General features: G+C 38.7%; 2 protein-coding genes across 2 annotated transcripts in view; one reads left to right on the top strand and one right to left on the bottom strand.

The window, feature by feature from the left end:
• The window catches only part of LOC133835870 (protein tincar), a 43,939-nt gene extending 33,387 nt beyond the window's left edge, over positions 1 to 10,552 (top strand). The window contains 6 exon segments of the mRNA XM_062266008.1: positions 1,280 to 1,613; positions 1,649 to 2,384; positions 2,386 to 3,238; positions 4,151 to 4,565; positions 5,918 to 6,701; positions 7,802 to 10,552. Of these exon segments, the coding sequence (XP_062121992.1) occupies positions 1,280 to 1,613; positions 1,649 to 2,384; positions 2,386 to 3,238; positions 4,151 to 4,565; positions 5,918 to 6,701; positions 7,802 to 8,656 (3,977 nt within the window). The 3' untranslated portion in view covers positions 8,657 to 10,552.
• A 1,535-nt stretch (positions 10,553 to 12,087) lies between these two features.
• Positions 12,088 to 15,196, bottom strand: part of LOC133839436 (uncharacterized) — a 60,331-nt gene continuing 57,222 nt past the window's right edge. Inside the window, 1 exon segment of the mRNA XM_062271000.1 lies at positions 12,088 to 15,122. The gene's annotated coding sequence lies outside the window, so the exon portion shown is untranslated.

Here is a 15,196-nt window from a genome sequence, read left to right as displayed (position 1 = left end):
CAGCATATGCTGTAAATGTGCGCTTAATTAGCCCAACGGGGCTTTTGTACGTGGTATTAGGCAAGTGCTTAGCATTCATCTCTGTTCAACAGCAGCATCCGAAAAGTAGGCAACACTTTTTGTGGCTAACAAAATGGACATCGTAAAGCACTGCGAAGCGACTGGGTGGAGTTGAATATCTATGGGGGAATAATAAGCAGAAAGCTTACAGATAAGAATGAAGCACACACATCCTGTAAAGCTTAGCAAATCAGTTAGAAGTTAAGCTGTGCATTTTGAGTGAAGAAGCTTGAAATACAAGTACTTCTTTTATATTTAATATATTCATTTGCTTTGCGGCTTTCACTAGTTTCACTTTATGATTTATTGTCAAGTTATTGCCCAATATCATATCAGCTTTGCTTAAAACATGATCTCGCGAAAGTGCCGCCTTCTCTTAAAATTTCTGGTCCGCAACTTTAATGACCAATCTTGATAGAGTTTCCTATATATAGGGGAATAATAAGTAGAAAGCTTACAGATAATAATGAAGCACACATATCCTGTAGAGCCAGGCAAATGTCTTAGTATTAAGCTCTGTATTTTAAGCTATTAGATTGACTTCAAGTACAAGTATTTGTTGTATAATTATTTATATTATTCGCAGTTCAAATTTCATTTGCTTTGAGGCTCTCAATAGTTTCAATTTCAATTGTGAATTATTGTCAAGTTATTGCCCAATATCCGACAATTGTCGTTAATTTTAGTTCAACTTATATGCCTCATTGAGTATTCAAGAGCAATAAGTAGAGGCAACTGGCGTTAACGCCCCATTTAATTAACGTTAGCTGAAAGCGTTTGTCGAGTTGTTTCCGTGCGTAAGCGTATGCTTGTGTGTGTGTTCAAATACTCATTACCTGCGTTCATATTTATTTAAGACAATGTGTGCATCTGCCTTTGTGTGTGTGCATGTGTGTGTGCGTGTGTATGTGCGTGTGTGTGTGCGAGTGTGTGTTGTGCTTGAGTGATTTGCCCGGAACAGAGTCGCTTTACATGTAATCCCTCATCGTGCGCATCAATATTATTGAGCAGTTCAAAGCAATTTAGTTTGTTTCCCCGACAAATCAGGCATGCTGTGTCTGAGGATGTAGCTGCGTCTAATTATACGCACAGCAATCCCTCCTCTTCCTCTTCCCCTCCCCTTCCACCCTCTCTCTCTAGTCTCTTACTATCGCTATCAATCTCTCGCATCTATCTTTCACTCACTCACTGACTCGAGCTGTTTACTTGTCTATTGCAGAGCAAGTTTGGGCCACAGAATTGGACTTTGTTGTTATCAATAGACGCAATTTGATGGCCATGTCTGTGGTGGGGCCAACGTCGCCCTATCAAAAGCAGCACCAACCACAGCAACAACAGCATCCGCCAAACGTAACCGCAAACAGTTTGGAGCACGATGAGGAGGACTACACCTACAACGATACGATGTTCACAGCAATTCGAGGCAACAGCAACAGCAACAGCAACGGCAACGGCATCAATAATAATTTGTTCCAGCTGACACGTGATAAGGATGGCACTAATGGCAGAAAGGCGGCCAAGACGACGGTAACAACAACTAAAACAACAATAACATCGGCAGCAGCAGCAGCAGCAGCAGCTGGGGAACAAATGCGGGTGCCATGGGCAAGACAAGATACTTTGAAGTGCCCGATTTAATTAATCGAGATATTGATGAGGAGAACGAGGAGCTGGATGAGCGTGAACGCCAAGAGCTGGAGGAGGCGGCCATTGATGACATTGATGAAGCCAACAATGATGATGATAACGACAATGATGATGATGGTGTTGTTGCCATTGGCAGAGATGAGGGCACTATTATAATGCCAGACTTTGAGGCGAGCAATGAGTTTGTGCTGCCGAGAGCGACAACAACATCCAAATTGGGTGCTGAAAATTGGCAAAAACTGGGCACATTGGACAAAGCAGCTAGCAAGACAACTACAATAGCCACAAGCAGCAGTAGCAGCAGCACAACGACCGCAAAGGCAACAACAACTAGCTCGACATCAACAACAACTTCGACAACAACGTCGACAACAACAACAACAACAGCAAGTCCCAGCACAACCACAATACCAATTGGCAACAAGCAGCAGCCACAGCACCATCATCACAAGAACAATCGCAAGCACCACAGCAAGCATCACCACAAACAGCGACAACAACAACAGCAGCAGGAACAAACGCGTCGCCATCACGTGGCCTCACATGAGCAAGCGTTGCTAGAGACTTACAACAACAACAACAACCAGCAGCAGCAGCAGGAGGAGACGACGACGCGCGACAGCAGCATCCATCGAGTGCGCACCGAAATGCTGCCCGATGTCATTATACCCTCGACAACCCGTTTCGAGCAACTCCAAGATTATTGCCATCAAACCGAAGACACAGAAGCGTCGCATCAACAAACGTGCAGCTGCCAAATCTGGTGTGGAAATCGAACCCGAATATTTGCTCAGCTCCAGTGAATTTATCGCCAAGTCAAGCAACGAGCAGCAGCAGCAGGAGAACGAAGATCTCGATATTGATCTGGATGATACGGATTTCCAGGCTCTGCCCGCTGTAACACCAGCAACCAGCTCTTCAGGCAGCAGCAACAACAACAATAATCCGGAATTTGTACGTCTCGATGGTTTTGCGGGCATGTTGCAACTCTTCTTTGGCATCGATAAGCCCATCGATGTGAACATCTTCGCCCAACCACCGAGCGCTGAGTTCGTGAACCTCTTGTGTGCGCTGCTCGTTTGGTCTGTGCGCTATCCGGCCGTATTTTGGAATACCTCAAAGTCCTTTGCCTGCGTCTTTAGTCTGCAGATGATTGTGGCCGCTTTGGACATTGTGCTCGGCTATGTGGGCGTCTCAAATCTCTACAAGCTGCAAATTTACGCCGAGATTATGCCTGTCCATCAGCCAGGACTCATACTGAATGCCACCGTCACATTGGCTCTCTACTTGCTGGCCACCGCTTTGGTGTTGGCCTCCTCGATGGTCATGTATCTATACGGACATGGCAGATTGGCCACGCGTATGCGAGATCGTTCCATCATCACGTTGAAAGCGAGTCAATCTTGGATTTACTTTGCTCATTGTGCTTCGTTGTGCTTTGTGTTGGCTCTGGCTGTGGTCAAGGCGCCGCTGCTCAACGATCTCAGCGCCACCTACAAGAACAATCTGCATTGTCCCACTTTTCTGGCAGGTGAGTTGATGTTGAGATTTAAGTTAATCTTAGGAGTATCTTAGCAGAGAGTAAAATAAACTGATACAAATATAGAAATTTTTTATCTAAGCAAAACAGTGCGGTCTTGATATTAAAATATACCAAAATTATATACCACAAAATACTAAAAAATATACCGAAATTTATATTTGGTATTTTGATGTAATACTGATTAATATGACCTATATAGCTTTTGGTATATTTAATATAATATATAAGATAGCCTTTGGTATATTTGATATACCATACCTTTCGTATATTTTCGGTATTTATATAGACCGTATAGACCGTAAAATATAGCGTGTATAAAAAGAACGTTATTCAAAGCAAACTTAATTCAGCTAAAATAGTGAAAAAGGATTATGAAATTAAAAGTGAGATACAAAAGAAACTATAAGAATATTTTAAAACTCTGCTAGACATTCATTATTATACGCTAGCTAAACTAATTAATTGTCTGCTTGAGCGAGTTGAGCTAATGACGCACTCGGAAACAAAGACTTAACTGGCTTAATCGAGTCACTCAACTGAAGAGCAGAGAACTGTGACCAAAGCCAAAGGAAGCAACAGGCTTTGACAGTCAGTTGGACAGGTTTAGAATTACGCCGCAAGCGGATGAGTCAGCCATAAGCCATGTTATAACACCTTGAACTCGGACTGTCATCGTCGTCGTCAGTTCATAAGCCAATTAGCGGCATTGTTTCGTAGTCTTTTTTGCCATTAATCGACGGCACAAAAGACTGCGTATCAAATGACCAGACCAGGTTCAATCGCAACTCGCCAACTTGGCTTTGACTCAATTAACGTATCTTATGTTGCCTGCTACGAATCGTTTAATCATCTTTCTCTCGTTCTTTCTCCGCATTCCATTTGTTTGTTGTCCAACTACAGCTCTCGTGGGCGTTACGCATCTGTTGCTATGGATTGTTGTCTGGCTGTGTCTGAGCATCAAACGGCGTTGGCACTTCAAGCTGCCACCACTGGATCACACGTATGGCGGGCTTTTGAACAAGGGCAGTGCCCAGCCGCTGCTCATGTCGAGCGGCCAACGGACGGGCAGTAATTCGAGTAGCGGTGCCAACTCGACAAGCACCACAGTTAATGGCACTGACAACTCTAAACCGGATATGATGAGCACGGCGACCAGTACGGAATTAGGTGGCATGGGCCTTGTGGCACAGGAGGATATCTATTGGCCAAAGTTGACGCCCAGCTCGCCAAAGCTGAAGGTCACCTTCAATGAAGTTACGAGTACGTCTGATGATGTCCTACTAATTGGTGACCAAGAACAAACTGATGGCAAGCGGTAAAAAAATCGTTTTTAGTTACAAAACAAACAACTACAAAAAAAATGAAAAAACCAATTAAAGTTAAATGCCTCGAAATCGAATGGCAATCAAGGCAGCGACCGTTGTCCGTTTAACTACTTTCAAAAATTACCTGCAACCTGCATTATCACACCACGTACTTAGTTTAGTTTCATTTCGTTTCTTATGCACCAACCCCCAAGTTCAAACATTCACCCAGCACATTTATGATGTTCACAAAAGGTAGATGAAGCGTTTAATTAGATTTAATTTTTAAAAAATTCATTCAAATTTTAAATATTTATAACTCATTTTTACTTATAAAAAGTAATCCAACATAGAAAATGACTACTTTAATTGAATTGTCCATTGCATGCAAAATATTACGTATACATTGAAGTATACTTTTTGAATTTATATCTCCAACAAATCGTCTACACGTTTTTAACTAATGAAAAGCAAACTGCTCGATAATTAAACAATTCATCTACTCACCGTGAATAAAAAAAACTCTTCCACACTTCTCCAAAATTTATCTAGCGTTATCTACAATCAGTTTTCATGTTGTGTTGTGTTGTGTTGTGTTCATTGCACGTTTTTGTTTTGTTTTGAGTTTCCGGTCCGTACAGTTTCATTAATTACTACCCAACACTACGCTCATTAACCTCTACACAGCGTTTACCAACACCCAACCATCGCCATTCGCCCCACTCACTAATGCACTGGTTTTTCATCGGTTTGTCATCAGTTTTTTGTTGTACTTTTTTTTTAATTTGTTCTTTTTTAATAACAAAAATTCCAATTTGCAACCAAATAACCATTAGAACGAATTAACCATAAAAAACACAATAGAGTGAAAGAGAAAGAAAAAAAAAGAAGAAAGGAAACTATTTTTGTTCCGCTTGTCGCCTGTTTTATTGAAACTATTTAAAACAGAGTTTTAATAGAATTTTCTACATTCATTTCACTTTTCTTTTTTTTTTCGTTTTGTATAACTTCTCATTTAGTTTAATTATTGTTTTCAATTTACTAGACGTGAATTAGAATTAGTTTACCACTAACTCTAACTAATTGAATGTGTCAAAAAAAGAAAAACTTGAAACTTGAACTGAAAACTCATTAACTAAATGCACAATTTGTGTTTGTTGTTTTGTGTTGTTGTCGTTGCTGTTGCTGTTAGTCAATTGTTAAACTAGTGAACTAACCAACAACTACAAAAATGTAAAGTAAACTAACTAACTAACCAACGGAGCAACACAAGGTCCAGTCGTATATTGTGGGTAACATTCCGCGAATCCTTGAACTGACCTCTGATTTGACTTACTTGATTTACTCCCTCTATTCCCTGTAGCCATACGGGCCGTGGAACCTCGCTATGTTTTGCCAGTTCTACGGGGGAAATTGACGACGGCGAGTACGCGACATTAAGGGCGGCAACCGCCGGCGCCGTTGTGGGCATCACCATGGGCAGCATGAAGACCACAATAACGGTTGGCGGTGTCACCAGCGGCGTCGGTGGCGGCGTTGGTGCCACTGGCGGTGGCAGCATTAACGGCCTACTACATCTCAGCGAATATGATGAATTGCCACCACCACCAACGAGTCAGCAGCAACAACAACACCAACAACAACTGCAGCAACATCATCACGCTCTTGGTCATGCCCACGATTATGCTAATCTGAGTGGCTTGGGCGGCATCAGTGATGATAATATCTCCGAGGAGGGTAAATTGTTGGCCTGTGTGCGCGATGATAGCATCACGTATGCCTCCACACGCGATCTGGAACCACCGCAGCAGCAGGCAACGCCTCCGCCGCCGCCACCTCCGCTGCCCATGAAGGGTGCCCCGATGCCACAGCCACCCAACTTGCCGCAACCACATGCCAGCTACGGACGCGCTCCCCAAGCCATGCCCGAGATCATGCAAATTTCACCCGAACATCACAAGTCGCCGCAACTGCAGCAGCAGCAACAGCAACTGCCACCGCACCATCAACAGGCATTGCAGCATCCACTGCAACAGCATCCATATCCACATCCACATCCACATCCGCATCCGCTTCAGCAACAGCAGCATCATCTAGTCAGCCCATTGGCTCCGGTCACGGTCGCCGTGCACACCAACGAGGCGCATGTAAGTAGCTAAAAGAACTCGGAAGGCGGGCAGATGAGGCAGACGAGGCAGCAGCAACATTTTGCAATTGCGTTTGGGAGTCATGCAGTGTAAACATGTGTAGCACGCCCCTCCACCTCGCCTCACTGCCTCTAGGCAGCACTCGGAAATGTGAATATTTGTTCATTAAATTCACCAGACACATGAACACTGAACAAACTTACAGCTCATGATGCGGATATGCATAGATGCAGTTAGAAACGGGAAAAATAAAATATGCTGCAGGAATTTAGCTGGCAATTTTCTGAGGTTGCAAATTAAAAGCCGCCAATTAGTTGCGAATACTTGATAAAAGTCTTTAATGAAAGTTCATAATCATCTGCGACAAGTTTCAAGTTACTACTCACATTACGTATACGTAATATAGAAGGAATAAATTCAATTAAACTAGAGCTTTGTTAAACCAAAAAGTTAGTGTAGCAAACAGCTCGACTTGGGCAGCATTCCATACAAAATTATCTGTGACAAAATTCAAGTTACTACTTACATTACGTATACGTAATACAGAGTGAATAAATTGAAAAGAATTTGAGCTTTGTTAAACCGAAAAAAGTTAGTGTAGCAAACAGTTCGACTTGGGCAGCATGCAACATGCATGTGTGGGCTAGATTGATGCGTTGCGTTCAGCACAATTTGGATACGTGTGGAACGAGGGGCGTGCTGGGACTCGTGTCACGCCCGCGGCTGCAGTGCGGCCAGCCATGAGATTTATGTTTGCTGTTATGAGACAGCATAAATCAGTGCCAGCACCAATGCCAGGGCCACAAGGACACACACGCCTGTCTGATGGATAGTCAGAATGTCTGTCTGTCTGTGGGTGTGTGCGTGTGTGCATGTGTGCATGTGCAGGACAGGAATAATCGGACACTCGCCTGATTTAATTTCATTTTCACTTGCAGGCGCCGAACTGAAGCTGACATTAAACGACTTTTTCCCCCCATATCACAATCTCTCACTCTCTCGCTCTCTGTCTATGTCTCTCTCATTCTCTGAGCCTCCTCCTTTGCGTCCTTCCACTTTCTCTCTTGCTCACGCTGTTCTGTTATCCTATTATCCATCAGATCGCCTCCAGCTCCACACCCCGCTGTCTGCGTCGTGCCGACTCTGGCGTGCCAAATGAGGCGCTCACGCCACGCAGCGACACCAATTCGATCACGGAGAGCACCAATACCACCTCGCCACCGGAGCGTGCCCCATCCGAATCATCGAGCGGCGTCCATTCGGGCGAAGAGCGTGAACTGGAGGTTGTTATACGGCCACGGGTCAGCTGCAAGGCGCCGCCACGCCCACCACAACCGCCCATCCAGGAGGAGCCCTACGGACGTTGCACCAACATGCGCATGTCCAGCTTCAATGCCGACCCCTCTGCCGCCGCCGCCGCCACAGTCATCAATAGCGCCACGCTGCCGATGCAACGCAGTGCACCGGAGCAGAAGTTCGACTATACGGCCCATTGCAGCACCATGCCACTGCCGGTGGGTTGCCACAGCCAGCAGCTTGCCAGCAGCAACAATAATGGGGGCTACGCCTCCACTTCGGCCATGAGCAGCTCGATGGGGCCATCGCAGGTGTCCAGCTTCAAGTCGCCGTCTAGCATGCATTATGCCAATGCCGCCGTTGCCCTTGGATCAGTTCCACCAACAGCAGGAGCAGGAGCAGCATCGCTGCATGGACCACACACCACCTTGCCCAATGGTGTACGCTACTCGAATCCGCACTTTTTGCGCCGTCTGCCGCACGTGAGTAAAGCGGCCGAGTCGCCATACGGACATCTGGGCTATGGGGCCGCACATCATGCCTTCAGTAAGCTGCCACATGAGACGCATCCAACCATACCCGAGGATCGTGATTCGGCCAACTATTCGATGGCCTCGGATCAGGACTGTGCGCTCTATGTGACGGCGCAGCTGCACTAAACGCCGACTCGAAAATGATCATCATCAGCATCATCAAATGTCATTTAGTCATATACGAAACAATTAGTCGGAAAACATATAGTATCGTAGTATTGCATAAAAGTCAGCATAGGTATTATCTAAATACATATATGTATCTGTATCTCTTTAATCCTAAGTGTATAGAATGCCTCAAATCTTAAATCTTCCATATTCACAGCACAATTTATTTGGAATCAGTTGTTCGATCAAAACTCTATTCCAAAAACTAAACCCAGCCCAAGTTACAATATGATTTGCCGATCTAATGTACTAGTATATATAGCACAAGTCCCACGCATAACTTTAAGATATTAAGGCGAGAAAGAAACTGTACGATCTATAGATCTATGCATACTAAATACAACTCTATATTTATACACAATGTGTAAGATAATAAGCGATATTAGTTATCGTATTGTACGTGTGCGTGTTTATCATAACATCTATACAATAATATATACTACATATATATGTATACTTAAACTATGCGTAATATCTACAAACTACAACTAAATCTAAATCTAAATCTAAGCCAAGAGCATGCATAACTTTAAATACTTACTTATTATCAAGTAATCACAGATAATTTTTTCGCCCCCGTTAAATTGTAATTCCAAAACGAAAAACAAAAAGCAGATGCATACGAATTTAAGCAGCAATCATATGGTTTTTTATAGCATTGTAAAGTGAATATGAATTGAACTACTATCCCCGATAGACATACATACGGTATTCGATATGTATTCGAAATATATAGAAAGCATTAGCAACGCTTCAGCTAGTCGTCGTAGAGTTACGATTAAATTAACTAAGCTTCAGCATATGTATTTTTATGATCTGGTCTCTCGAACGTCTAAGATTAATGTAAAATGTAATGTAACAAAGCGACAATATGAAAATATCAAATGTATCATAAATGACAAACTATTGTACGGAATTAGTTAATATTTATATATATATCATCTGGAATACATATTCTTACGCAGAACTCACGGACTCTACAAAGCACCCCCCATACATATCTTCCCCAAAGAAAGAATACAAGATTCTAATCAAGACTTTAAACTCGCTTTTAGAAAACAAAAAGAAAAAAACAAATCATGCCATTTAACTTTACTAAATATTTAAAGACAAAACAAAAATTGAATACTTAAATATAATTCCTATATATGGCACTCACACAGTCAACACATTTATTGTGAATTTTAAAGCATCGTTTTGATTTTTGTTATAAAGACTGATTAGTATTGTAATACCAAGAAGCAGACCCAAACACAACAGCACAATCGCCCTTTTCAATTTTCACTATACGATTATATACGATTTCACAAACCTTATGCATTATATGATTCTAGATGAAGTTAGGCCATAAACTTATTTAAATTAATATTAAAACATTTAACATTGGTTCCTTTAAGAAACGCACTAAAGCTTAACCGAGAGCATTAGACAGATATTTAAGTCACACTTTTGTAACATAATTTCGATTCAATTTAAGATTAACGATATACATATGAATATATCTAACATGAATACTAAGTATGCCCAATTCAGATATGACAAAATATGTATGTATTTATGTATTTGTCTAATCATGGTCATATCTATTGTAAGTCTAACTAACCAAGCGAGTATATTGTAAATGATTGAAAGAAGAAGAATGCCGCCAATGATCCCAATGTGACACGACACATGCATCTATAAGTATATATGCAAATACGAGTATATTTATTACAACAACACATTAATAAGCAAATGTCAAATCTTAAATGTTTGAATTATTTATACATACCATATATGATTAAAGGTTTATCAATGGTAAATAAAGAAATACCACCGCTTTATGTGAAACCCCAATATTTCTAAGTGTTCTTTGTTGGCGCTTTTTTTCTAGTTGATCGATAGAGTCGGTCCTTGGAATCCTAGCAATACATGTTCTTTAAAAATGCGGCAGGATATGGCCGAGATATAGCTTGTTTTCAAAAAAGCATCTTTGGTTCACCCTCAAAGTATGCTATAAAAATTTAGTTAAAAGGGCCTTAAATTTTTTCAAGGAGTAGGCATAGAAAATTAGTGAAAAAGTCGGAAAGACCCCGTATCTCGGTCATTTGAAGGACGATCGGGATGTCCTTTGGCACAAAGATATCTCTAATCAATACAAAGTGATTGGCATACTAACAAGGACGAATGTCCTGTAAACATCAAAGTTACAAGGACTTTTTCATATACAGAAAATAGCGTATATCTCGGCTGAATCCTGTTTGATCGTTTCGAGTCCTGTGTCAAACGAATTGTATTTGTGTGGACTATCATCCTGCCAAAGGACATTCGAATCGTCCTTGTAGTTCTCGAGTTATCCCACAATTTGCAAATTTTACGTTATTTTCTTGAGTCGCACACCAAAAAATTACAAGTGTTGGATCCTTAGATGACCCCATATTTTTTTGATGCCAATTGATAACTTTGGTCCTTGCGATCCTAACAATACATGTCCTTTAAAAATGCGGCAGGATATGGCAGAGATAAAGCTTGTTTTCAAAAAAGCATCGTTGGTCCACCCTCAAAGTATGCTACAAAAATTGAGTTAATAGGTCCTTAAATTTTTTTAAAGGGGTAGGCATAGAAAAATTGCCAGAAAATTGGAAATTCCGCAGTATCTCTGCCATTTTAAGGACGATCGGGATGTCCTTTGACACAAAGATATATTTAATCAACACAAAGTAATTGGAATACCAACAAGGACGAATGTCCTGTAAACAACAAAGTTACAAGGACTTTTCTATATACACAAAATAGCGTAAATCTCGGCTGTATCCTGTCTGATCGGTGCGAGTCCTGTGACAAGCGAATTGTATTGATGAGGACTTTCATCCTGCCAAAGGACATTCAAATCGTCCTTGTAGTTCTTAAGTTATCCTGCAATTTGTTAATTTTTCCTTTTCCTCGAACCACAACAGAAAAGAATATTTTGTTGCATACTTTTAGGCAGCGTCGAACTCGCTCTAACAAAGTTAGTAAGACTGACTAGAAAACATTTAAGTTTGCAACAAATTAAATTTGCCAAAACCATTCAACATTATTTTAAATGAAAGAACACATGTGTTGTTTATTAGAAAACAATTTTAATGAATATTTCTCTTTTGTTTTGTTATTTAAATGTTGGTTTTCATTAAATTTGTAGTTTACACAATTTCAAGGTCTGCGTTTTGCAATTTTTTTTAATGCCTTCTCTGCAAATTTTATTTTTAATAATATAATTACATAATTTCTCTTTTGGATTTTTATCTTTTTGTTTTTTTTTTTTTTTTGTTTTTACATATTCATTTTCACAGTTTATTGTCGTTTCTCGACCTTCGATTTTTGTCGAGATATTAAAATACAATATATTCGAAGCGTATTTCACGCAGCCGTTTGCTTTTTTTTTTTTTTTTTTTTATTTTTTACTTTTCAACATTTTGCAATAAATGATATATCTCTTTGTTCTTGTTGCTGTATATTTAAATTGTTTTTATCAGTTTGAACTTAGTAAATAGCATTTTTTTCGGTTTTATTCTTTGTCTCTTTTAAATAACTTGTCATAATATATCATGTGTTTCAATAACATTTCTAGATGTGTGTATAATGTGTAAATTTTTTGTGACTGGAATTCTAATTATATAGATGCACCACAATGAAATGCAGTATGCTGCAGAAATACTCTTTCCAGCACAAATTGCATTTTTTTTTTTAATTATTTTAATAGTAGTAAAGAGTTGAAATAATAAATAGTTGGAGTAGTTAATGAATATATCAGACAACGCAAGATTGTTACCAATAAAAAACAGTTTTCATTTAGAAAGTTTTTTGTTAGCTACTTTATCAATTGTATGGAAAGAGCATTGAAATATTGACGCACGCCAATATTATAATTTACTGTGTATTATCGTATTTGTATTTTTATTGTTGTTGATTAATAAAAGCATTTAAATGTTTTTTAGGAGAGCACTTTAAATAAAAAAATAGAGTTTTATCTTAGAAAAGTTTTGGTTGTATGAGAAATGTAAAGAGCAGAGTGTCAAAGTCTGGTTATTATAATTAGTATGTATGCTTTGTATGTATTTGTATGCATTAATGTATCTGTACTTGGATCTGTATCTGTCTCTAAATATCGTTTAAAGTGTGGTATATTTATTTGCTGGAAACCTCGCTGATAGTATTGAAGTTCTTGGAGCGCGTTTTAATCTGGTTCTAGGTGATGTCCTTCGATCATCTCTTGCGGCAACATTTTGAATGTATTTTCAAGTTGCATTTAATGGATTATTATTTGGCATTCGTTACGTATATATTGTGTTGATGTAGTTCTGTTTGTCTAGAAACGTGGATGGTTATCCATATCCGTATTTGTTTCTGAATGTAATGCAAAAGCTGATGAATGGACGGACAGGTTGAAATTAATATCATCTGATGTGAAGGAATATAATTTATAGTTTTTATATGTATGTTATGTATGTAAGATCTGAATAGGAACAACATGAATAACAGTAGTTAAAACCTACTGCTCCCAACTAAGTATATAGATCTCTCGCAGGCATATGATATGTTTACTCAAAATGAACCATTTCGTGTAGTCTCTTCTCTTAGAGACTGAATGCATTGCAAAATGTTGCCCAAGAAAACGCGATCAAACGCTAAAACAATGTTTGTCATATACGTTTCTATATCGGAATAAGTAATTGTTTTGTTTTGTTTTTTTGTTTTGTCTTCAAACTCTGCAAATAAATTGTCTATAAGCCTAAGATGTGGCATGTGTTTCACTTTAATATGAATTTCATTAGCAAGCAGGTAACATTTTTACAGCTCACACTATTAATTTGAAGGTACTTGATGCGGTTATCGAGTTATCTGATGTAGGCAGAAGATATATACGAGTATGCAGTTGAATAAATATTTTTAGGGGTCCGTGTGTCTGTGATCTAGAAGCGAGAGCGTGATGCGCGTCTAATGCTTGGATTCTAGAATTGAGAATGCTTTCAAATAAATCTCTCAATATCGAAAATGCATATATAGAAATCGTGTTCTATTGAAATATATATCGATTGCCGATTGCTAATCTATAGTATTTTCAGCACTTTTCTCAAAAACTTGCACACTGTGGATTCTCTGCCAAGTTTATGCAGTTGGGCAGAGCGAAAAAGCGAAACAAAAATATATATTCTATATAGTACTTGCATAATGGCTAAGTTTAACAAATTTGAACTCTCTATGGGTATGTGTGAGTAGATGTGTGTGTGTGTGTGTATTGGTGTGTTTATGTGGGTCTATGTACAGCCTAAGATAAATTTGTATTTATCAATTGAATGCATGTTTTGTTGTTTGTGTTTTACCAAATTAAATTAGCTCAATCGGTCACGCTTGATAAATATTTTGAGGATTAATAGTACATATCTCATCATATATCATATATCTCAATGTTTTTTTTTCTTTTTGTTTTAGTTACTTTATGATTAACTTTAAGTTTAAGTTTATCGTAAGTTAGGCTTATTTAAGTGTTAGTGGTTCTTTGCTTGCTTAAACATTAAATATGTATATATATATATATATATATATATATGTATGTATATATATGTATATGTATGTGTATACATATATTGTATATAATATATATATATATACTCGTAAACATTTTGAAAATCTGTATCTTTAATTTATTGATTTAAATTTAGCTATATTAAACAACTTTGCTTCATCTTCATCTTCTTCTTACACTCCACCCTATTTTTCTGTAACTTTTCACTTGACTTAGCATTAGGTTCTATCTTCTCGATCTTCTCGATATTAGCACTTTTTTTTAATCTTATATATTGGTTGTAGTTTTTTTGTTTTGTTTTGGTTTTTTATCAATAATAGTTAATAATAATAATAATAATTAATAATAATCGTATTACGAAAATAATAGTGATCTTAGGTGTGTAATAAAAACTCTTTCAAATATGCATCAATTTACAAGTTTCATTTCTCAAATATAATATTATCAATTAAATTAGACGTCTACATATACACATATATATACAATATATGTATATGCATGTGTACAATTATATCTTGGATCATTTATTTTGAATTTCATAGTTAAGTTGTTTTTACTTTTACTGCCTCTGCTTGTGTTCTCGGTTTTGGTTTTAAATGCATTTGTTCTCATGACTTACAAAATTAACTAGATTCTTATACTTTATGGAAATCTCCCGGTCGTAGAATACAAAAAAAATATGCATACATATATATATCGATGTATATATATACACATATATATATATTGGACATAGATTAGGCCAGCAACGTGTCGACTGGAAATCGGGCACATATCCAATATCCATTGTTCCGGTAACTCCCATTTGCATAGTTCCTGCAGGCTGACCTTGGTCCTTTGCTATTTGGCTGCCTGGCTGGCAGCTCTTTGCAAGGGTTACTGCAATAGTTCGATCAATAACGATTAGTGACATTTTATCGATAAATGATTCATGAGTATGTAATGTTGTTAAC

The sequence above is a fragment of the Drosophila sulfurigaster genome, chromosome 2R (assembly GCF_023558435.1).
Source record: "Drosophila sulfurigaster albostrigata strain 15112-1811.04 chromosome 2R, ASM2355843v2, whole genome shotgun sequence".
NCBI classification, from domain to species: Eukaryota; Metazoa; Arthropoda; class Insecta; order Diptera; family Drosophilidae; genus Drosophila; species Drosophila sulfurigaster.
Note: the sequence above shows the minus strand (reverse complement) of the source record. Positions and strands in the feature narration are given on the sequence as shown.